Consider the following 23,353-nt stretch of genomic DNA (forward strand, 5'->3'; position numbering starts at 1 on the left):
GAACCCAGGGCCTCAGGCATGCAAGGCAAGCGCTCTACCACTGAGCCACCTTCCCAGCCCCTGCCAGGGAAATATTTTAAAGATAAATTTTGTCAAAACATTATATGTATATATATTCTATGATTCTTATTGTTATCGTTTGTCATAGAAAGCCATTTGAATAATTCCCAATGTTTAATTATTGTAAATTATTAAATTATTATTATATTGAATTATTGTAAATGGAATTCTTGTATAAAAATTCTTCTGCCCATTTATAATGAACTTTTTTAAGTAAAATATTTAAGGATTTCCAATTAACTTGAATTCCAATTAACGCTAATTTAATTTTGCACCCTAAAAAGTTGAATCTACTTTGAACTTCATTTCCTCTATATGTCTTTTTGTTGTCATTGTTGGTTGTGGGGTTGAACTCTGTGTCTAGGCACTGTCTCTGAGATTTTCAGTGCAAGGCTAGTGCTCTACCACTTGAGCCACAGCTCTACTTCCGGTTTTCTGGTGGTTTATTGGTGATAAGAGTCTCAGGGACTTTCCTGCCCAGGGTGGCTTTCAACTGCAATTCTAAGATCTCAGCCTCCTGGGTAGCTAGGAGTAGCTAGTGAGCAACTGGCACCTAGACCACTATATCTCTTTTAACAGCATTGACTATTTGTGATACACATTAATTTTTTTAACCTGTACCAATATGGTACATGAAACTAACTTGCATAATATTGGGATACTTCTGGGAATTTTCTCAATTTGTAAGGCTGAACATTCTGAGATATTTTTCTTTTAAAAATGTTCAAAGCGCTGGGCGCTTGTGGCTCATGCCTGTAATCCTAGCTACTCAGGAGGCTGAGATCTGAGGATTTCGGTTCAAAGCCAGCCCGGGCAGGAGAGACCGTGAGTCTCCTATCTCCAATAAACCACCAGAAAACCGGAAGTGGCACTGTAGCTCAAGTGGTAGAGCGCTTGCCTTGAGCTGAAGAGCTGAGGGACAGCACCCAGGCCCAGAGTTCAAGCCCCACTGCCGACAAAAAAATAAAAAATAAATAAAAATGTTCAAAGTATGTGCCATTTAAGGGATAAGAATCATTCCTACTAAATTTCAATGTAGCCTAAAATAATTCATAGAAATGTCTCTTGGATCTGGGTTTTCAGGTGGGTGGCAGAGCTCTAGCCTGGCATGTGCAAAGTCCTGGGTTTAACTCACATACCTACTTAAAAAAAATATGAGACAACTCATTTTCTTCTGAAGAATACTGCTTCAGTATGGTTTCTAATAGCAAAAGACACAGGAATTATTGTACAAGTTCAAAAATTCGTCACTGTGTAGTGTGTTACTGTTCTTAGTATTAACAAAAAATATTTACCATCATGGGTATATGCCGGCACACATGGCTTATTAAGGCAGATCTTGCTTTTTTTTTTTTAAAGCTGAGGTAGCCTTGAGTCATATTCTCCTGTTCCCTACCTCCTGAGTAGCTGGAATCACACATGTGAGCTGCTAAACTTGGCACTGTTAACTGTACTCTTAAAGCACAGCTAATTACTCTTTAAGGTACACTAGTATTTGTAACTTTTATGATTCTGTGTATTTCTAATTTAAATAATTAATATTCCAAAGAAAGGAAAGAATTTACCAAAGATAATATTGCTTCAATAGCATATCTTATATATATATATATACATGCATATATGTATATATATATATATATATATATGAAAACATCTTTTCCAGCTGTGTTGCTGATATTACACTCAGTGCTACTACCAGTATAAAAATAAAGATACAGAAAAATACAAAGAAATCTTAGCTCATGTTTAACTGTGTGATCTGGATCACTTTTCATGATTGTTCTGAGAACTGGTCTTCACTGTTATAAAACCATAAATAATAGATAATAAATAATAATGAATAATAGGTGCATGTTAGGCCACAAGAGGCAGTAAACATTGAGCAGAAATACACTTAACAAAATAACTTGAAATTAATACTACAAATGTATATTGACACTACCATTGGATATGTGACCCCAGGGAATTTCTTCAGTATTCTGTGTCTACTTTTTGTTGAGGGTAAAATAATGAAGTGGGACTAAATGCCACCTTAGGCACCTATGACCATGGGTTAGATAATCTTTAAAGTTCTCTATTTCTCTCTCTCTGTCTGTCTCTGTTTCTGTCTCTCTCTCTCACTGTCTCATTTAACACTAACTTTTATAGTCTACTTTTTTCTTTTATTCTATATTTCCTTGAAATTTATCTAGATTTCCTCTAATTAGAACTTTTATCATTATTAATCCTGTGAAGCAATCAGACTGAATAAACAGATAAACAGTAAATATGATGACTTGAAAAACAGCAGATATGAAATACTGTAGTTGACTATTAACATTTACAGTTACTTACATCATAGGAAATGTACACTGCTCATTAGAAACTCAACTAGATTTTCTCTTTAAGATAGTACTTAACTGAAATAAAACCCCTTTTGTATTTATATAAAACCTTAGGATTAATCGTTCTTTCAAACACATTAATATAATTTTCCCCCTACTGAACGGAATAGTTTTAATTAAACTTTACAAACCCTATTGGTTTAATCCCTGGAGCTAGCCTATAAAACAGTAGAGGGTTTAAATCAAACTATAAAAATCTTCAAAGATGAAAGTTAAAATGATAGCAATGGGAGGAGAGGGGCGAAATAGTTCAATATGTCCAGGACACCAGCAATACTTTACATTATATATATGTGCAGGTGTATATGCAGATATATTACACAACATACATATGTAGTGGTTAAAATGAATCACTAGGAAAAAATGAATTTTGAGAGTATCAAAAATAATTTCAGCTGGGTACTGGTAGATTGAACCTGTAATTCTACCTACTCAGGAAGCTGAGATCTGAGGATAGGTTCAAAACCAGCCATGGAAGGAGTGTCCAACTAAGCCTAAAAATAGCTGAAGTAGAAGTGTGATTCAAGTGGTAGAGCACTAGCCTTAGGTGAAAAAACTAAATTACAGTGCCCATTTCCGGAGGTCAAGATCTAGTTTTGGCTTTCAATGTTTTAAAAGTATCAGTGTCCATAGTAACCATTTTCCTCTTAAAGAAAGATCATGATTGTAAGGATCTCCAGATTTATAATGTAAACTAGACTAAAATGAACAGAGAAATATTTTATCATTTTTAATAGTAATAAAGTTTCATTATATAATTGGCTTCGCAATTTCAAAAGGCCATGAGACTTACCTGTTTAATATAATGTGATATATTCCCCTCCCTCACTTGGCTTGCTCAGATCCCTTGTCCCTACAAGGATATCTAACTAAATAACTAAACAAATGTAAATAAAAACATAATTACTCCTTATGCATCATAAACTTCTTCCACCAAAGTACCCCTAATGGATGAAACTTTCTACGAATATCACATACTTCTCTTTACCTTTCAATTTCAGGTGATTTTTTTTCTCCCTTTCAGGTGATTGTTTTTTCCTTTTCATCCTTGTGACATATATATTTAGTGTTCAAAATCAACTTGTCACTTGCTACATAGTTAGAAAAGATCTTCAATTTTTCAAATACAGTGCCTAGATTCTAGTAATCCAAACTCTTAGAAAAAGACGTTAGTAGTAATATAGGTTTTTTTCTTGTTAAATGTAAGTTGTATAGTATAATCATAAACTAATTTTTCCTTCATCCTTGCAGGTATTTTGTTCAAGGTACCTTTTTGTTTTTGAAGAAGGGCATCATTACATAAGGAGCAATTTCATTATTAAAAATTAGTAATATAGCAATCATCTGTTTTTGTTTTCACTGTAAGAGTATGATGTGTAGAGCATATTAAATATGGTATAGAAAGTGATACAATAAGACTGAAATTGCTAGTAGATTAAACAAGAGAAGTTAGATTCAAATATTAAGGAAAGGCATTTATCTATAAATAAGATATAAATGACTTGACTTTTCATTAGTTTGTTTATTCCTGAAGACTAACTTCAAAAGTATTTTCTCCTAAAGGTTTAGTAAGAAGACATTATGAGAAAAAGGAAATGGATTCTGAACTGTGATTTGGCATATGATGGCCAGGTGTCTTAGAGGACAGGGCTGGTGAGATTTCCAAGCAGAGGATGCATCATGAAATCATACACACCGAATTATTAGAGAGGAATAAAAAGAGCTCAAGAGAATATATGTCTGGGTGCACTGAAGTGAGAACTAGGAGGAAATGAAGGAGGCAGAATGTGCTTAAAATCTCTTTGAGTTGAGAACTCAGGGACTGAAGTTAATAGAGAAAGAAAAAGAGCTAGTCCAAACAACTTAAGAATGGGGATGGGAGGGATGAGCAGGAGGGGGAGGGGGGAAGGGTTGGGGGTGGAAAGGGATGGTAAGGGGAAGCAAAGGAGGGGGAAAAAAAAGAATGGCGATTGCTATAACCCAAACACCGGGATAGAAAACACAATAGAAAACACAATAGAAAAACATGGCTGTTAAAATATATTTGAAAAAATAAGTTGGTGATTATCAGAAAAGAAAAATATATGTAAGGATTTAGCAAAAGCCCAGGGATATAAAACAAACAAAACTGAATGTAATACATGCTTATCTGACCCTGAGGACATACATAAAACTAGTCCCTTCTAACAGGACAATAAAAACAATGTATTCAACATACACTATGTAAAATAAGAGAAAAAAAACTATATTATGCTTCTGGTACATCAATTGCTACTACTATGACTACTACCACTAAAGACAGTGGGTAAAACAACAGATAAATTCTTACTATATGTCAAGCTTTCTATTGGAGGCTCTTCATATGTTAAATCATTGAATATTATTATTACAGTCATTTTATTTTACAGATGACAAAACAAAAACTTAGATGGTTAATTACTAGCTCACTGATACAGAACTAGAAAGTAGAAATATTAAGATTAGAAATTGATAATAGGACATTTTAAAAACTGTGTGCTATAGTCTACCTTTAGCAGCAGCAGTAATGGTTAAATGTGATAACTAATGTCTATGTAAATATCTAAAATATATATAAACATCATACATACAAATGCAATCATATATTATTTGCAGAAATTATGAAATGAGTCATTGGGAGTATCTGTTGCTGTGTGAATATCACTGAATATTTGTACTTTAAGATAGCTATGACATCACAGATGGTATGATTTTATGTGATAACCTTCATATATGCAATTTGGTGCATTTTTGACAGAAATATTATGCAGCACATATATAGTTATATCAGTGGTCATATCATTAGTTAAATATCTATATTGCATATGTAGTTATGTGTCCAAGCACTGCTACAATATGCAGATATTCTCAAAAGACAATGTAGGTCAGGTATAATGAGAGGAGTGTAGGTCATGAGGGCTCTAACTTCCTCATGAATATATTGATGATGATTTTAAACAGGAATGAAACTGCAAGTTCATGTCATGTTTTCTTTTATATAGTAATATCTTACAAAATATTCTCATTGTTTTGTTTGTTTCTGTAATTTACAGGGAAATAGTATTGTATTGGCATGGTCTCAGCTGGCTGTAAAACATTGTGTACATGAAGATTACCAACGCAATACAGAATTTTGTAGAAGTTTGCGATATCCTAATGACAAAAATTGAAAGTGAAAATAGGTTACATTTCCACCAAGTTTTGACACAGTGAGAAGCTTCCCACTAGATCTTAGACTTTCAAGCCTACAGAAACAAAGCTGAGTGCATTATAAATTACAAAGTGTGTGAGATGCAGTGATAGTAGCATATAGATAGGTGTATATATGTTAAATAAGTAGACTTTAGAAACCAAAGATTTTCATTATAGATTTCATTTCAGTTTTTCCATATTATTGCAACTAAAATACATTTTCAATTACGTTCATGTGAAAAAAACAATATAAGAATAAAATAGGGATACAGGTGGACTCATTGCAACAATGAGATGTACAAAACGTTATGTTGAAAAACAAACTTTACAACTCTGGTGTGGGGAGGGGAGGGGATAGAAGGGAAAAGAAAGGAGGAGGCAACAATGGTTGATAAGAAATGCACTCATTACCTTGCCCATGTAATTGTAACCCCTCTGTATGGTATTTTCACAATAAAATAATGTTCCAATCAAAAAAAAAATAAAATGCACAATAATATAGACAGAACATTTATTTTAATATACTCTTAATGTACTGGGCGCCGGTGGTTCACGCCTGTAATCCTAGCTACTCAGGAGGCTGAAATCTGAGGATCATGGTTCAAAGCCAGCCCAGGCAGGAAAAGTCCGTGAGTCTCTTATCTCCAATAAACCACTCAGAAAACTAGAAGTGGCACTGTGGCTCAAGTGGTAGAGTGCTAGCCTTGAACTGAAGAGCACAGAGACAGCACCCAGGCCTAGAGTTCAAGCCCCACAACTGACAGAAAAAAATATATTTATATAGATATACTCTTAATGTTATTTCTTCTCACAATGTATTTGAATTCAGTTTACATATTTTACAAAGATTAAAAAAATTCTGATAGAGGACAATCAAAAAGCAATAGAAATGGGCACTGATATCTCATGCCTTTAATCCTAGCTCCTTAAGACACTGAAAGCTAAGGATCAAGGTTCCAACTCAGCCCAGGCAGGGAAGTCCATGAGACTTTTATGTCCAATTAACCACCAAAAAGCCAGAGTGGAGCCATGGGTCAAGTAGTAGACCACTAGTCTTGAACAAAAAAAAACTCTCTGGGACAACACCAAGGCCCTGATTTCATGTACCAGGATCACACACACACACACACAAAACAGTGATGAAATTTGATAAGTGTTCTGACTTCTAGAATTTTACATGTCAAGTTATAATATAATATTCTACATACTATTATTTAAAATAATGACTTGTCAGTAAATGTGCCTCTAAACATAAAAGTTTGATTTTTAAATCCAAGAGGTAAGGAACAGAAGTTTTTTAGAAAGTGCTTCCAACCAAGCTGTCATTTCCTAGCATACTACAAACATTTTGTCATAAGGATATATATATATATATATTACCATGGAGCTAGAGTTTATCTTTTAGGTTTGTCTGGTTCTTGGACCAAAAAACAAGATGCATTGGGTAAAATTGAAGAAATACATTTCAGATTTGATTGACAATACGAAACTAGCATAAATGACCACTGAAAAATGTTTATGAATGGTATTTGCAGTTTTATTGACCCAATTTTGTCCTTCAAAGGACAATAAAAGATCTATGAAGTTAATATTTTACATTCACATTTGGATAAAAAATAAGTTTTAGGTTCTTACTAAAAGTCCTCAAAGCAGTAGAAAGAGATAACTACAGTTATTATATATATACATATATTTCCAAGAATAGATAATACAAAATGGATAGGATAATTCTCTCACATTAAAATATTATAGGCATTGTTGGTTCTTCTTTTTGAGTCATTCCTCAATGTTGCCAAGTAACACCCATTTTATCCCTTAAGGAGGCTTTCCTGCCCACTATACCTAAATGGCACACAATACTCTCCCACCAAAGTTCTAAAACATGAGGATACAGTGCTTTGTTCACTTGATGTTCTGTCTTCAAAGTAAGTCCCTAGCTCTTGTCTGTAAGTCCCTATCTTTACATTTTTACCTTCCGACACCTCTGTGAATCCATTTTTTATTTTTTATTGCAATATTTTTATTCTATTATTTTTTAAAAAATTATTTTTATTGTCAAGGTGATATACAGAGGGGTTACAGTTATATAAGTAAAGTAGTAAGTACATTTCTTTTTGACCTTTTTACCCCCCTCCCTAATTTTTCTCTCACTTTCCCTCCCCCCATTCCTTCTCTTATTAATCGCTTCAAAATACTTTTTTGTTTATCTAAACTACAGGATTATTACCTTTTGATACAAACTTTTCACATTAATTCTTATTATATGGGATTTTTCTGTGTATGTCTATATATCTACATGTCTTTTAACCTTCATAATTTACCATATGATGAAATTACTATCTTACAATCATTTTGCAAAAAAATACATTTAAGTGATTACAAAATTAAAGCATCAATGCATTATCTTCTCAGAGGTATGAAGACTTCAATAGCCTAACACTGATTAAATAAAATAATGACAAAGCCTGCTATGGTGGCTCACATCTATAATCCCAGATACTTATAAGGCAGAGATGGGAAGGAACTCAAATTTAGATTTAGACAAGTAAAAAAGTTCATAACACTTTATTCTCAAGCAATGCAAAGCTGAGCAGAAAAAAAAGAATTAATAAAGACAGGTTTTTTTTGTAGTTCCTATGTGAAAACAAAATGCCCCCTCTTTTTGTTCCTCCTTACTTTAGCTTGTTAAAGTAAATCCTTCATAAACCTTTGAAAAGGGGAAAAAAGAACAGATTGTCTGATACAAAATAATGGAAAATAGTTTCCTGCTTTTTTGTATCAGTAAATAAAAATACTTTTATGAATAATGATGTTCATAGATTTCTTTTTTAACCATACCATTAAAAAAAAGTACTAAGACCAGAAACAGCTTAAAAACAGTAAAAAAAACAATTACCTTTGCTTGCACTCTCTACATGTTCCAGTTCTTCAGGAAACTTCAGAATATCTCTGTATTTCTCTTCACAAAGTTCAGCAAGAAAATGCAAAAGTGTTGTTTTTTGATCTGATGACTTTGTATCTCTAATCTGGAAAGAAACAAGATGAAATTTTTAGCATTTTTTAGTCATTTAAATAACAAATATAAAAACAAAGATAATGAAGAGTGAATTCAATTCATTGTAAATCATGTAAGGTTTTTGTTTTTTTTTTTTAAGTTGTAGGTAAGTTTTTAATGGGGACTAGTGATCATACTGTGGATTTTAAAAATAAGCTCTAAATAACCAATAAAATAAGACTTATTCAATATTTTTAAAGATGTCTGAATTTTTGTGACAAACTATTCCAGTCATGAAAGAACATATATTTGATTTGTAGTAATAGTCCCAGTTAAAGTGTTTGTTAGTTGCATTCTGTTGTCACTTCATTATAACAACATATTTTTGAAAGTTGGATTAACTTATATTTGTTTCCAGCTTTCACTGACATAAATTAACATAATAGATTAAGCAGTCGTTATACTTCTTTACCTGAAAAATTGAACAGAAAATAATTTTGAGACACCCTTTTTTCCCCCAAAATACAAAAGGTTTCTAATCACAGAGTAGTGATAAAAATTATTAGCTTATATATTTTATTTCATTTTCAGAGACACTAAAGACAAATGGCATAGTCAGAATGATAAAAAAATTATAGTACAGAAAAAGTACATATGTAAGATAAAAATCTAATGTCTTTATTATAACTGTTTTATAACTAGACTAAGCTGGCAATGAAATTAAGGATTATTTAGAAACAGAATAAACTACAAAGTATCAAATTTTCTCATTCTTTTGGCTGTTTTAATTCTATAATCTTTAGATGAGGGGTTTGTCCACTGATGTTTATACTGAGTCAGGTGTTTTAGCTTTAAGGATTACTCTGTTTAAAATAAATCAGTATTACTCACGAACAGGTTTATTAAAAAGTTGCAGAGGATATTTAGGTAATTACAAAGCAAATTAACCTGTATGGTTTTAGTGATTAAGAAAGAAAAAGGGAGTATTTAATAAAATTAGGCCATATTGTCTCTGTTTTGTATCATAGCTATCAACAACCATACCTATCCTGATGATGTAACCAACTTCAAGGAAATATTAGTCTCAAGGCTCCATCCACATAAAGAGACATAATGCTTACAATTCAAGTGCTTGTAATTATTTCTTTTAAAATTTCTAAGATGATCTTATCACATATAGGTAAAATATTAAAATTTTGCATACTCACAAGCATCCACTAAATACACTGCAGTACTACAAGGTAGAGTGACACAATCCAAGGACTAGCTAGCAATCTGTCTTCAGTAAAGCTAACAGCCAGAGAGCTGGGAGGCTCTCATTCCAGAAGAGAGATCTTCACCTGGGGATTACTATGATATATGCTTACACGTTCCGTTATTTTCAGAATTTGGTGACTATTTCAATTTATAAGTAAATTAACATTTTCTGCTTAAAAATTATTTATCCTCCTAAATCCTAAAAAGACCAGATGCTTAGGGAAATTTCAGGTATTGCTCCCTAAAGTAATCTGATTTATATTTTATGAAGTCTATGGAGGCAGAGACAAAAACAAAAACAAAGAATACAAAAGACCAACAAAACCCATCTCATTTTTAATGGAAACCAAATTGTACAAGTATATTGTAGCTGTAAAAAATGTGCATGCCTAACATGGAAATGAAAACAGAAATAGAACATTTGCAGCGTGTTCATATATCAATTTTATATGTGATCTTTTTTCTTTTTCTCACATATTTTGCATTATAAAACTTAGGCTCTCTATGTATCCCTAGAAAAAAATTATTAATATTTATTCAACAATAATAATACAAATAATTTAATTTCTCTTATGAAATTCAGCAGTGTCAATGCTCATATTTTAAAATATAAAGCATAACATTTCAGTTAAATAAATATCTTAATTTCCACGATGAAATCAGAAAGGTTTGTCATAGGCTGAGTACAAATATGCTTTTTTTGAATCATAATATTCCCTTCAAAGCTAAGGCAAATATGGTCAAGTGTCTGTCTTGTCAAACTGAGAAATATTTGGGCTGGAAGACAAACTGCTTAATACATATTGCAGTATTTATTTAAATAAAACCCTCACACAGTCAGTTTTCATGTTTCAAATTGGCAGAAAATCATGAGAAATAAGTAGTCTTTTAAATTTTCTGCAAATAAATGTCTTGTAGATTAATTTTTTAAGGAAATAAATAATAGTTGGAATGTGACCTAAGTGATATAGCAGTTACCTAGGAAGTATGAAGCCTTGTACTCAAATTCCAGGACAATATACGTATATATATATATATATATATGCATATATGTATATATGATGTATAAATATTCATATTTATACACATACATAAAAATACGTACAAGTATATATACATGAAAGAATTGTTTTCCTTAGCATATTACATTTACTTTGTATTTTAAAAACTAAATTTTACTATTATAATTAAGGTGTTCTACAGAGGGGCTACCACTCAGGTAATGAGTATATTTCTTTTTTGGAGGACAATTTCAACTCTTCCTTTAGTTTCCTCCAGTTTCCCCCTCCTATCCCTGCCTAATTTATGTTGTATTTTGATAAACCTCTCTCACCTCATCCATACCATTCACACTTTCTGGCTTTGTTTAGTTCATTGTCAGCACACAAAGCAACTAAAAACATTCAGTGTCATTAATTATAAAACTTAATGGCATTTACCCAATAATTGGCTTGCATAAGTATAAATCGCTGGATAGATACATCTCTTGGGGTAGAACAAGAGTAATCTCATCTGAGTGTATACAAAATCACTTTCAAAGAGTATAGGTCAGTTTATTAAGAAATAAAATTGATTTGCATTTGATAGCTGGTTAGCCTGAAATCTAGTTAAAATTTGACATTAACATCACATAGGCAAACATTTTCCCAGCTCCTAAGTCCCAGTGGTAAAGATCTAGCCTGTGTTAAAAGGCTTGCTCTAGTCAGAAGCAAAATGCCTTTTGTCATTCCTGTCTGTACTTGCCTCTGCTTTCTTCTCCCTAGCCAAAGTTAAGCAGGGCAGGCAAGATACATGACTTCTTTTTATAAAACACAGAAGGCAGAACAAAATGGCCACTTTACAATCCTCCTGCTTGAATACATTTTTCAAACAATAAAATAAACACAAATAGCAGCTTCAGAAATTAGAAATATTTGAAAAGGTTAAAATGTTTTTTAACAGACTTATTAGTGAATGATAACAATGATGACAACTGCATTACCTTAGTGTCATTAGTTAACAAACCATGTACAAGTTATAATTGTATTTGTTTGACCAATAAATGTTGCACATAAAGATTAGCAGCTGAATTTAAATAAATTCCCTCTACTTAATCTTAATAACTTTGAAATGGTACATTACTAGAAAATACCTCAACTAGAACAAAACCTACTTCTATAGTTTAACTAGATAGTTTCTCTTTTAAATAAGTATGAATGTTACATGAAAAATATAATATCTATCTTTTGAATGTTTAAATACATGACAAAAACTTCAGTTATGCAGATTGCAAAATAACTGAATGAATAATTGACACTTAAGAGAGTTGTGTTTTTTTTCAATTTCCATACCCTCCTGCAAGCCAGAAAATTGTCAGTCTTGCTATTGCTCTGAAACCCGACTGTCTGAATCCACAGCAAGCCGCACACAGCCAGAGAGCTGGAGACAAGATTTTAATGATGTACCTCAGTCACACTCATTCATTCTGTGAAGGACCCCTTCTGTAGGTAATTTTCTCTTTGGCTGAGATTGAAGCCTATTTCTTATTGCTTTGTCCCCAGTGGGAAACGAAAACAACTGGTCACTATCCTCTGTATAACAACCTCTCACAGAGGGTAAGTTCTCTTCTCTTCTGGTTCTGTTTGCCAAGCTAAACAACTGCAGTTCATTTACCCTCTTGACACAGATGCTATTCTTCAAATATTTAAATTTTTTCATGGTAATTGGGCTCTATTCAAAATGTCCATTTCCAAGGTTCCCATGATCATGTGGAAAAACATACAAATATCTAGGTTTTGCATACAGGCTCTTCATTAGCTGGCGCTGGTCTGTCTTCCTAAACTCCTTCCTGCTGTTTCCAGTCTGATCACAACTGCTTCAACATATACCATGCAGTCTCAAACCACTGTGCTAGCTTTCTACATGCCTTCTCATCTCCTTTTTATCTGTGAGGTAGATTCCTACTCATTGTTAAAGACTATCCCAGTATACCTCATTTCGGAAGACTTCTTTTTCACATGATTGATTAAGGATTTGGGGGTGATTGATGTTCTACATTGTATACATTTCTAAACATGTGTCTGTCAATGAATACATTACCTTCTTCAGGGGAACAGAGTTCCAATTTAAGAATATCTTTGATCCAGAATAAAAACAAGAAGGATGGAACATACTAGGGATTTAATAAATGTTTTGAATGAAAATTTCCCTCACTTTTAACCTCCATTTGAGTAGGCTTTAGAATAATATTTGCACATTTAACTTTACTCTTGATTTTACACACACGCACACAGACAAGAGGTCAGACTGTTCCAGGACAATGTACATGCTGAGGTAAGTGCGAGTGAATGCCCAAATAAAGATATTTGTCTCACTGCAAGCAGGAGACTCTCCGGAAATTTTAGATGAGATTGTTAAGGATATATGAAAACTTTGAAGACTCGATTTCTGACTTTTGTAGAAAATGCAAAGTTCTACAGAAAAGAGGTGATGCATAGAATTCTGGAATGGCAAATACTAAAGACTTTTCTAATTAAAATGACAGAGTAGGTATGGAAGTAAAAGAAAGGGCAAATTTTAGACACTGCAGAAAAAAAAACAAGATTTAATCAGTGGACAAAAATAAAGAAATGAAAAACAACAGAAAAATTTCAGAACGTTTAGGTTATAATAAAAGAATGATACCTTGTTTGTAATCATTTGGGTAAATGCCCAGAAGGGGCATTGCTGAGTCATAGGGGAGTCCTATCTGGAGTCTTTGAGGAACCTCCATACTTCTTTACAGGAGTGGTTGAACAAGTTTACACTCCCACCAGCAATAAATAGGGTTCCCTTTTGGCCACACTGCCTCCAGCATCTGTTGTTATTAATTTTTTTGATTATAGCCATTCTAACTGAGATGAGGTGGAATCTCAATGTTGTTTGATTTGCATTTCTTTTATGGACAGAGAAGTTGAGCATTTATTCATGTGTCTATTGGCCATTCTTATTTCTTATTCAGAAGTCTTTAATACTAAAGCTATCAGAAAAACTATGTTTGTCACAGCATTATTCACCATAGCTAAGATATGGAACCAACCCAGATCCCTCTCAGTAGATGAATGGATCAAGAAAATGTGGTACAAACACACACATACACACCACACACAGACCACACACACACACACACACACACACACACACACACACACACACACACACAAATGGAATTCTATGCTTCCATCAGAAAAAGTGAGACTGCCCCATTTGTTAGGAATGGAAAGGCTTAGAAAAACTCATACTAAATGAAGTAAGACAGACCCAAAGAAATATAGGTCCCATGGTTTCCCACATTTGCAATAATTAGTATACATCTAGGATATTTCATCAGATGAGAAGAAAAGCTCATATGTACATATGACCATATAAGATGATGCTAAGTAAAATGAACCCCAAGATATGGACACAAGAGGTCTTTGTTCTTGTTGTTTTTAATGTACTATGTGATTTTTTTTGTTTCCTTTGTATGTTCTTCCCCCTATGGTATATCCCCTGTTGTCACTGTACTTAATTTTGGTACCCTGCATCTTGTAAACACATTTGTCTAATCTGTGGAAGGGAAGGGGAATAACAAAACCCCTGTTTTCACTGTATTTGTGTAAGTATACTGCATCTTGTATATACAATTCTCTAGCTTGGGGAGGGGAAGGGAAAAAACAAAATGCCTAAATAGGGATACAGGTTGACCCATTGTAACAATGAGATAGATGTACAAAACACTATGTTGAAACACTAAGTGGGGGGGGGGCGGAAGGAGGGGAGTGTAGTTGTTGAGGTGGGAAGGAAGGGAGGGTAGGGGAAAAACAAAAGAGGAGGTAACAGTGCTTTATAGAAAATGTACTCATTACCTTGATCATGTAACTGCAACCCATCTGTACAGTATTTTTACAATAAAAAATGTATTAAAAAAAGAAAAACACTGAAACAAGAACACAGAATGACCTATTGCAACAATGATACCAACAAGACAGTATATTGGAAATGAACTGCATTACTTGGAGAGGGTGTAGGAATGAGGGAGGTGGGGGAGGGAAGGGATAATGGGAGAACAACAAGGGAAGTTTTAACAATGCTCAACAAGAAATGGACTCATTCCTTTACTCGTGCAACTCTAACCACTCTGTACAGCATCTTTACAATAAAATAAAATTAAAGAAAAAGAAAAAAACGACTCATTGTGTCCAGAACATAGAAAATAACAATGCTACATTAAACTGGTTTTAGGAAGGAGTTGGCCACTAATGTTTTAAATAGATTTATTCCCTATTTGCATGTACTTGGAGAAGGTACTTATGACGATACCATTCTCTCTGATTCATTTTATCCTATGTTCTTCAATAAAATTGATTGTAAATATATATATATATATATACATATACAACTATATGCCTTGCCTTAAAAAGTCCAAGTATTTTTATTTTATACAACACATATAAAAATTTACATTCTTATTCATAATAATGATTGCACAAAGATTTTGGATTCAGATGGAACCAGATATGAACCTGGACACCATCACTTCCTACTTGGGAAAGTAGCTCAAACATTTCACATCCTAAGATATTCAGTTACTAAATAGGTAAATATTAAGATATGTTTGTGGAATTGATTAAAATAATGAATGACCATGACCATCTTCATTACCTTCCATACTGGAAGTGATGAAAAATACCTTACCCCCCCCCCCACAGAGGAAGTCATCATCATCTCCTAAGTCCCTCTGTGATCTGACTTCGTAGGGGACCAATGTCTTCTCAGGTCTAGTTATTATTCTCTCCCACCTCCTCATAACCACCTTCAGCTGGGTTATTTTCCCTGCTTAATTCACTCAGCATTCCAAACATTGACACTCAATATGTATTTATAATACATTTATCATGAGCCTATGCACCAGGCACATTCATCAATTCTACAACTTATTTTTAATCGTCAAAAAAATCCTCAGTGAATTAGCTACTAATATGTGTACTTTACTATAAGATAGAAATAGTTTGAGCCAATCCACATAGATATTAGGGGTTGGTGCCAGAACAAAGCTTGACATACACACAAAGTAGACTGACTCAAGAGTTATGTATTAGAAACATGTTTGTGTAAGACAGACGCTGTTGACTCATGCCTGTAATCCTGCCTACTAAGGAGGCTGTTATATCAAGATCGCAATTCAAAGCCAGTCCTGGCAGGAAAGTCCATGAGAATCATATCTCCAATAAACTACTCTGAAAAAGCCCTAAGTGGTACAAAGGGTCAAGTGGTAGAGTGCTAGCCCTCATAAAAAGACTGTCAGGGACAGCACCAAAGCCCAGAGTTCAAGCCCCAGGAACAACACAAAAACAAACCAAAAAAGAACAAAGAAAAGATGTATGAAGACAAGGATCAAAGCGCTCATTCAGGAAGAGTAGTGGTTGATAAAAAGGAGACTTTCCCAATTTCTTTGAATACAATGAATAAATTCTGCTTTTGTTTTCCCCTGTTTACATATATTGTATTTGTATCATTTAGTTTTAGTATTGTTCATATATATATTAACATATATTAGAATATTATATATAAGTACACACCAATCACCATCAACCTATTATCAATTTTTTCAATCTTCTTTTTTTTTGGGGGGTCCGGTCATGGGGTCTGAACTCTGGGGCTGGGTGCTATCCCTCAGCTCTTCAGCTCAAGGCTAGCGCTCTACCACTTGAGCCACAGCACCACTTCTGGCTTTTTTTTTCTGCTTATGTGGTGCTGAGGAATCGAACCCAGGGCCTCAAGCATGCAAGGCAAGCACTCTACCACTGAGCCACCTTCCCAGCCCCTATCAATCTTTTCAATAATTTTGAAGGACTAAATGTTCCAGACAAGCCAAAAATAATTAGAACTAATTCAATGATTACAGAAGTCTTCAGTGAACATCAACCATTGTTTCAAAGCAAACAATAAATGGATAATAAATGTTGATTCCCCTTTCAAAAAAGGAGTGGAATATCACCTGCTGAAGAAGGCAAGGGGACATGCTGGGGTGAGGAGGACACATGTATGTAAATGGCAGTCTTCACCAAATTTGTACAAAGAAACGCTGAAGACATGCTCTAGTAATTTGTATTTTAACAAAAAGAAAAATTACTGATAGAAGCTCAAGGTGATTCTGATGGGCGGTAATGTTTGAGAGCTACTAAAACAAAATTTGAAGGGAAAAATCCAGGTGAGAAGTGCTTGACAATTACTATCTACAGATTCCCTAGATACTCTCACAATTGCTCTTCAATATGGCAATTTAAGTGATCAGCATGTTTTTAAAGCTTGGTGTCAATTTAGAACTAAACTGACTAGAAATTTGTGGCTTTGGAAGGTCAGAATTGCTCTGAATATTCTTTATTAATTCATGAAAAGTGAGAATTATTCGTGTCATAATTTACCACTTGCTAATCTAACACCAGAGTGAATCAGTGCACTCCATGCTGTGAAGGTTACAAATACATCGTACATGTGTTTGCTAAACCATCCCTAATCTTTCATCTAATACTCTATTGAAAACACACTTAAATGCCTCTATAATATGTTACATTGACTAGGTATTGGCAGAGGGATAGATTAGACAACCCAGGAAATGGCTTATGCCTTCTGCCCTAACCCGTGCTACAAATCCATTTCTGATTGATAAATATAAGTAATTGTTCAGCTGCTTACTTGAAGAGTTCAAATCAAAGCAATGTGTGTGTGTATGCACGTGCACATGCACGCACACGTGTGCACACACAAGTAATAGGGCTGAAACTCATGAAACAAGGGGTCTTAGCTTTTTTTGTCCAAGGTCAGTGATCTACCAATTGAGCAACAGCTCTACCCATTTTGGTGGTTAACTGAAGATAAAAATATCATGGACTTTCTTGTACAGGATGGCTTACAACCATGACCCTAATTAGAATTAAAGGCATTAAAGACAGGTTCCTGGCACAAGATAACCAATTTTAAGATGCAGATAACAGGTTTCAATATTTTTCATAAAACTTCCTGAGTTATTAAGTATTTCCTATATCTGAATTTTGGGAGTATTATATTAGCTGAAAGGAGCCTATTGCCTTGACCCATGTCAAAGGGAATGTACTCATTTGGATCTATATAAAAAGAAAAAGAAAAAAAGAGGAAGCAACATCCTTGTCCATGACACTGACACAGATGCTGATACGGACACTAGTATTTTTATTTGGGATTAAAGCCCTAGAATGAGAATGTTGGTAGATTCCCATGGACCAAACTGGTAGACCTTATAGCTCTGTGCAAATCAGTCTTACACCTTAATTACAAAATGGCACAAAGAAATGTCAAAATGACATCAGAAGCAAATCATGAGCCAGCTTCATGACAATACTTCCTCAAAGAAACAAGAATGTGAAGGAGGAATATCAGGTCTTCCACAAATTGCTGTACAATGTATATGGATCAGAGAAAAAATGATTTGCATACAAAGAATATGAGAAAGGTGCCAGTGGCTAACACTTATAATCCTAGCTACTCAAGAGGGTGAGATCTAAGGATGGCACTTCAAAGCCAGTCCTTGAGACTCTTATATCCAGTTAACCATCAGAATATTGGTGGCGCTGTGGCTCAAAGTGGTAGAGCACTCAGAGACAGAACCCAGGCCCTGAGTTCAAGCCCCATGATTAACAAAACAAACAAACAAATAGAATATGAGAAAGAAAACAGAAAAAGCAGTGCATCTTTCACTTAAGGAAATATTTCTGGACACACATTTAGGCAGGTCTCTTATTAAAGTAGTATTAAAAGTTTAATGTAAGAGCCCATATATATAGATAATATCCTTTCTGATCTTTTTTTCTCTGGGAATTTATTGATACAAATGGTCACATGGAACTCAGCAAAACTAACAGGCTCTGTATTGAAAGAAAACAGAATTGCCTACTCCCTTGCCCTAAGGAAAGAGTGCTAAAATATAGCAACACTTCACAACACACGCTTATATTAGATTGTCCTTGAAAGAAATGAAATCCTGAAATGCAGTGAAGGAATCTGGTCAAGTTGTTGAAATAAAACTCCCTAAACTACCAATAAGATGAGACGATTCAACTTTTTTTCTTTTAGTAAAATTTTTCCCCAATCATGGATTCTTTTATTCATATTATATTTGTATATTCATGGAAGAGTTAATATTTAAGCAATCATGAATGCTCCAGTGCATCTATCAAAACAACTACTACTGCTTGCCAGTCTTGATACAGCATATGAATTCTAATGTTACTCCTTTATTTAAACAAAATTAAGTTCTGTGCTCTCTGCCAAGGATGGTTTACAAATTATTGCTTTCTTCAACACCACTACACATTGCAATAACATTGAGAAAGATAATGTATTTTTAAAGATTGCAATTACCATAAATACATTAGCTCTGTAGCTACAACCAGACAGGTTTAATAATGCTTTCCTGGCTTTATTTCTAATTCTGTCACCAAAAATGTTTTGGTGTTTTGGGGGGGGGAATGTAACATGACCAGGCCTGACACTAACTCAAATGTAAAGTACAGTGGAAAGATGTCTTCATTCATTATATAGACTTGGCTGTCCCTTTTTGTACTCTTGATTTTGGTATTATAATGGTATATTCAAGAAAAAACAAGAACACATCCTATCAACTGTACAAAAAGTAAAGCAAATTAAGAGCTTTATACTTGTTAGGTTAATTTATGGTAGCAATCAGTGAAAGGAAAGCTTAAACTTGAAACTATGACAACATAACATAGAATAAGGATTCATCTCAATTGCTACCTTCAGGCCCAGCAAAAAAAAAAAAACTTGATATTAGTGTCTTAGGGAAGACAAATAATACTTTCCTACTTTTCTTACTCCATTTCTCAGTCTTGTGCTCCCATTCATCTAAGGGAAATGGCCTGCCTGTGCATTAGACTGAAGTTGCCAGGACCAGTGGCAAAAAAGAACCATTGATGCTAATATTAAGAAGGTGTAGAAGGTATTAATGACATATATCTATACTTTACAAAAGGAGTCTACCACTTTTATGTGCTTTCAATCAATCAACCTGTCAATAGCAGATTTATGGAACAGAAATTCTTCAGATAGTACTCTTAAGAAAAATATAATTATTTTAAATTGGTAAAGAAATAGTTTATAAGCACGACTATCTCTTAGGTATTGGGTAGTTTCTTCTCAGATATAGTTGAAACAATTAATACACACAATGAGGATTTCATTTTACAAAATGGCATGAAGTCTGATAGGAAATAAATTTGTTTTACTCTTCCTTACCAAAAGGGTGTATGGGACTGATTTGCTATGTATATATGCACTAAATAAATGGCATCTGAAAGCCAGCCATAATGAGGAACAACTTTGATGGTCTAAGCCATGATTTTTTGTGGGGAAGGAGGGTTCAATCAAAATCCAGGACTGGGCCAGACACTGATAGCTTATGCTTGTAATCCTGGATACTCAAGTGGCTGAGATCCATAGGTTAATGGTTTAAATCAGTCAAGGCAGAAGAGTTTTTGAGACTCCATGTCTAATAAAAACTGGCAAAAGCATGGTTAGATACTTGCTCAACAGTATAGCACCATCTGATCAAGCAAGCTGTTTAAGCACAAGGCTGTGAGTTCAAATTCTGGTCATAGGAAAAAATCTAGGGCTGAGAAATAGATGGAAAAGTAGATGCTTAGGAATTTTTAACTATGTTGATGTTAGTAGCTACATTCATCAATCCACTATTTGCTGTCACTAACATGTATGATTTTATTAGGCGAATAGATATATTTGTCTATTGAACATTGTCCTTAACATTTCCCTTTTTGTGAGTATGGAAATGATTTTTTCTGAATTACATATCATTATTTGTGGTGAACAATCTTGTTCACTGTAATAAAATACACAAAATTAAGCATTTTAAACCATTTTTATTTGCACAGCTACATCAGTGGCACAAAGGATATTCACATTGTTGTACAACTCCCAGCATTATCCATAATTAAAACTTTTTATCATCTTATACTGAAACTGCATCCAACACAAACTCTCCATTTGCCTGTCTCCTGGCAACCACTCCTCTACTTTTTCTCTTTCTGAATCTATTCTAGGTATCCTGTATAAGTGAAATCATATGGTATCTATTCTTCTGTGTCAGGTCTATTTCAATCAATATATTATCTTCCAGGTTTATCTATATACTCTTCCATTCTTCCTTTCCTTCTTTTTTCTTTCCTTCCTTCCCTCCTTTTCCTTTCTTTTATTTCACCTTTCCTTTCTCCCTTTCTTTCTCTCTTCTTTCTTTCCTTCTTTCTAATGATAAATAATTGAATCCATGGTCATATGCAAACAGCAAACAACTGTAGTAGTTGTAACACTAGCTTCCAGAATTTTATCCATTTTTAAAAGGCTGAATATTATGCCATTGTATGTAAATGTCATGTTTTGTCCATCTATCCACCAATGGTACCTGGGTTGTTGCCAAGTTTTGACTACTCAGAATGATGCTTCTATGACTATTTTCATACAAACATTCACGGCTTCTTTTTGTTTGTTTGGGTATTTTGTTTCTGTGTGCTAATCCTGAGATTTAACTCAAACCTGGGCACTGTCCCTGAGCATTTTTGCTCAAGGATAGTACTCGACCCCTTGAGCCACAGCTCAACTTCTGGCTCATTTTATAGATAGCGGGAGATAGGAGTATCAAGAACTTTGCTGCCTGAGCTAGGTTTAAACCATGATTTTCAGATCTCAGGCTTCTGAATAGCTAGGAAAATAGGTGTGAGCCACTTGTGCCAGAAGACATTGATTTTGAATCCCTGTTTACAGTTCTTTTTTGTGTATACTCAGATGCAAAGCTGCTGCATCATTTGGTTAAAAAAAAAGCAAATGAATTTTCCCCAGAAAGGGACATGAAATAGTCCAGGCTATGATTGATTAAAAATTCTTAGAATCGCCGGGCGCTGGTGGCTCACGCCTGTAATCCTAGCTACTCAGGAGGCTGAGATCTGAGGATCGAGGTTCAAAGCCAGCCCGGGCAGGAGAGACCATGAGACTCCTATCTCCAATAAACCACCAGAAAACCGGAAGTGGCGCTGTAGCTCAAGTGGTAGAGTGCTGGCCTTGAGCTGAAGAGCTGAGGGACAGCGCCCAGGCCCAGAGTTCAAGCCCACGACCAACAAAAACAAAACAAAACAAACAAAAAAAAATTCTTAGGATCTCTAGCTCTCCTTCAAATTCTTGAAAATTATTTGTAATGTTTTTCCCTGGAACATATTTGTAAGTATTCTTTTGAATATGTTGTTATGCTTTGGATATAGGAAGTGGAGTATGATTTTCAAAGATATATTTTGTCCCTGCCCTCCCTCTCTCCTCTGTTCTGAGTATGTCTGTCTCTGTCTCTCTGTACATCTGTCTCTCTGTCTCTCCTCCCCACCACCAAATACCCAAGTAGTGTAGCCAGCTGACTCAGGGTTGAAAATTCTGAAATCATGAATTTAAATAAATCTTTCCACCCTTCAGTGGTTTATCTCAGGTCTTTTGTCACAGTAATGAAAAATTGATGAACACCTATTTGTACCTACCATGCTTAAATTTGAAGAATAAGATTCGTTGTGCAATACCCTCTAAATAGTTTCTATGATGTCCTACCCAGATATTTGGAACTCTATTAAACCTTCACATGGAACATTTATTATCAATTTTCTTCACGTACACATTTTTTTTTGGAAAATCTTATAATTAAGTGTTGTTAGAAAGGTTATTTTCATGTTTGTGCCTAAGTACTAAGCCAGGAGTTATATGGACATATAACTATCATATAGTAGTTTCATTGCATTATTGTCTTTGAATAGGTATTGAATCATTTTAAATAAAACATCTAATTAAATGTAGAAAATGGGTAAGAACAAGGAAAATTTACAATATATCCTCATTATAGCAAAAAAAGGGGGAATGATATTCTGAGAAGCTAGATTTTAAATAAAGAAAACAAGGGAGATAGAAACACTGAGCAGCAAAGCTTTGTTCTTGTCCTCATGACAAAGTCCAGAAAAGCAATATTGAAAATATTATTTATGGGAAAGAAGCAGAGTACAAGTTGCAAATGGGTCTGGCATTGTTCTCTTCCTTTCCACAGGAGTGGACTAGCTTTTACAGCGTGACGCATCATCTAAGGGAGTACTTTATTGTCTTGTATTAGCCAGTGTTTATGTGCAGCTTAATTTATTTTTCATCTGTACTAATATATAAAATCTATTCCCCCTCTCCTGACATGCATACACACACACACACACACACACACACACACACACGCATGCACGCGCACGTGCATTCATGCACGCAACCCTCCCTGTTCTTTCTTGTCTCTTGTTTTACTGTTATAATTCTCTATCTGCCAGCTAGCTCACAAGCAACTCAAGAACTGGAGATGAATTTTTTATTTCTCTTT

At 34.3% G+C, this 23,353-nt stretch overlaps 1 protein-coding gene across 1 annotated transcript in view; it reads right to left on the reverse strand.

Moving 5' to 3' along the window:
- Positions 1 to 23,353, reverse strand: part of Diaph2 (diaphanous-related formin 2) — an 805,268-nt gene that overhangs the window by 399,819 nt on the left and 382,096 nt on the right. The window contains exon 22 of the mRNA XM_013033825.1: positions 8,551 to 8,680. Coding sequence (XP_012889279.1) covers positions 8,551 to 8,680 — 130 coding nt within the window. The remainder of the gene's footprint in view (positions 1 to 8,550; positions 8,681 to 23,353) is intronic.

The sequence above is a fragment of the Dipodomys ordii genome, unplaced genomic scaffold (genome assembly GCF_000151885.1).
Source record: "Dipodomys ordii isolate 6190 unplaced genomic scaffold, Dord_2.0 Scaffold178, whole genome shotgun sequence".
NCBI classification, from domain to species: domain Eukaryota; kingdom Metazoa; phylum Chordata; class Mammalia; order Rodentia; family Heteromyidae; genus Dipodomys; species Dipodomys ordii.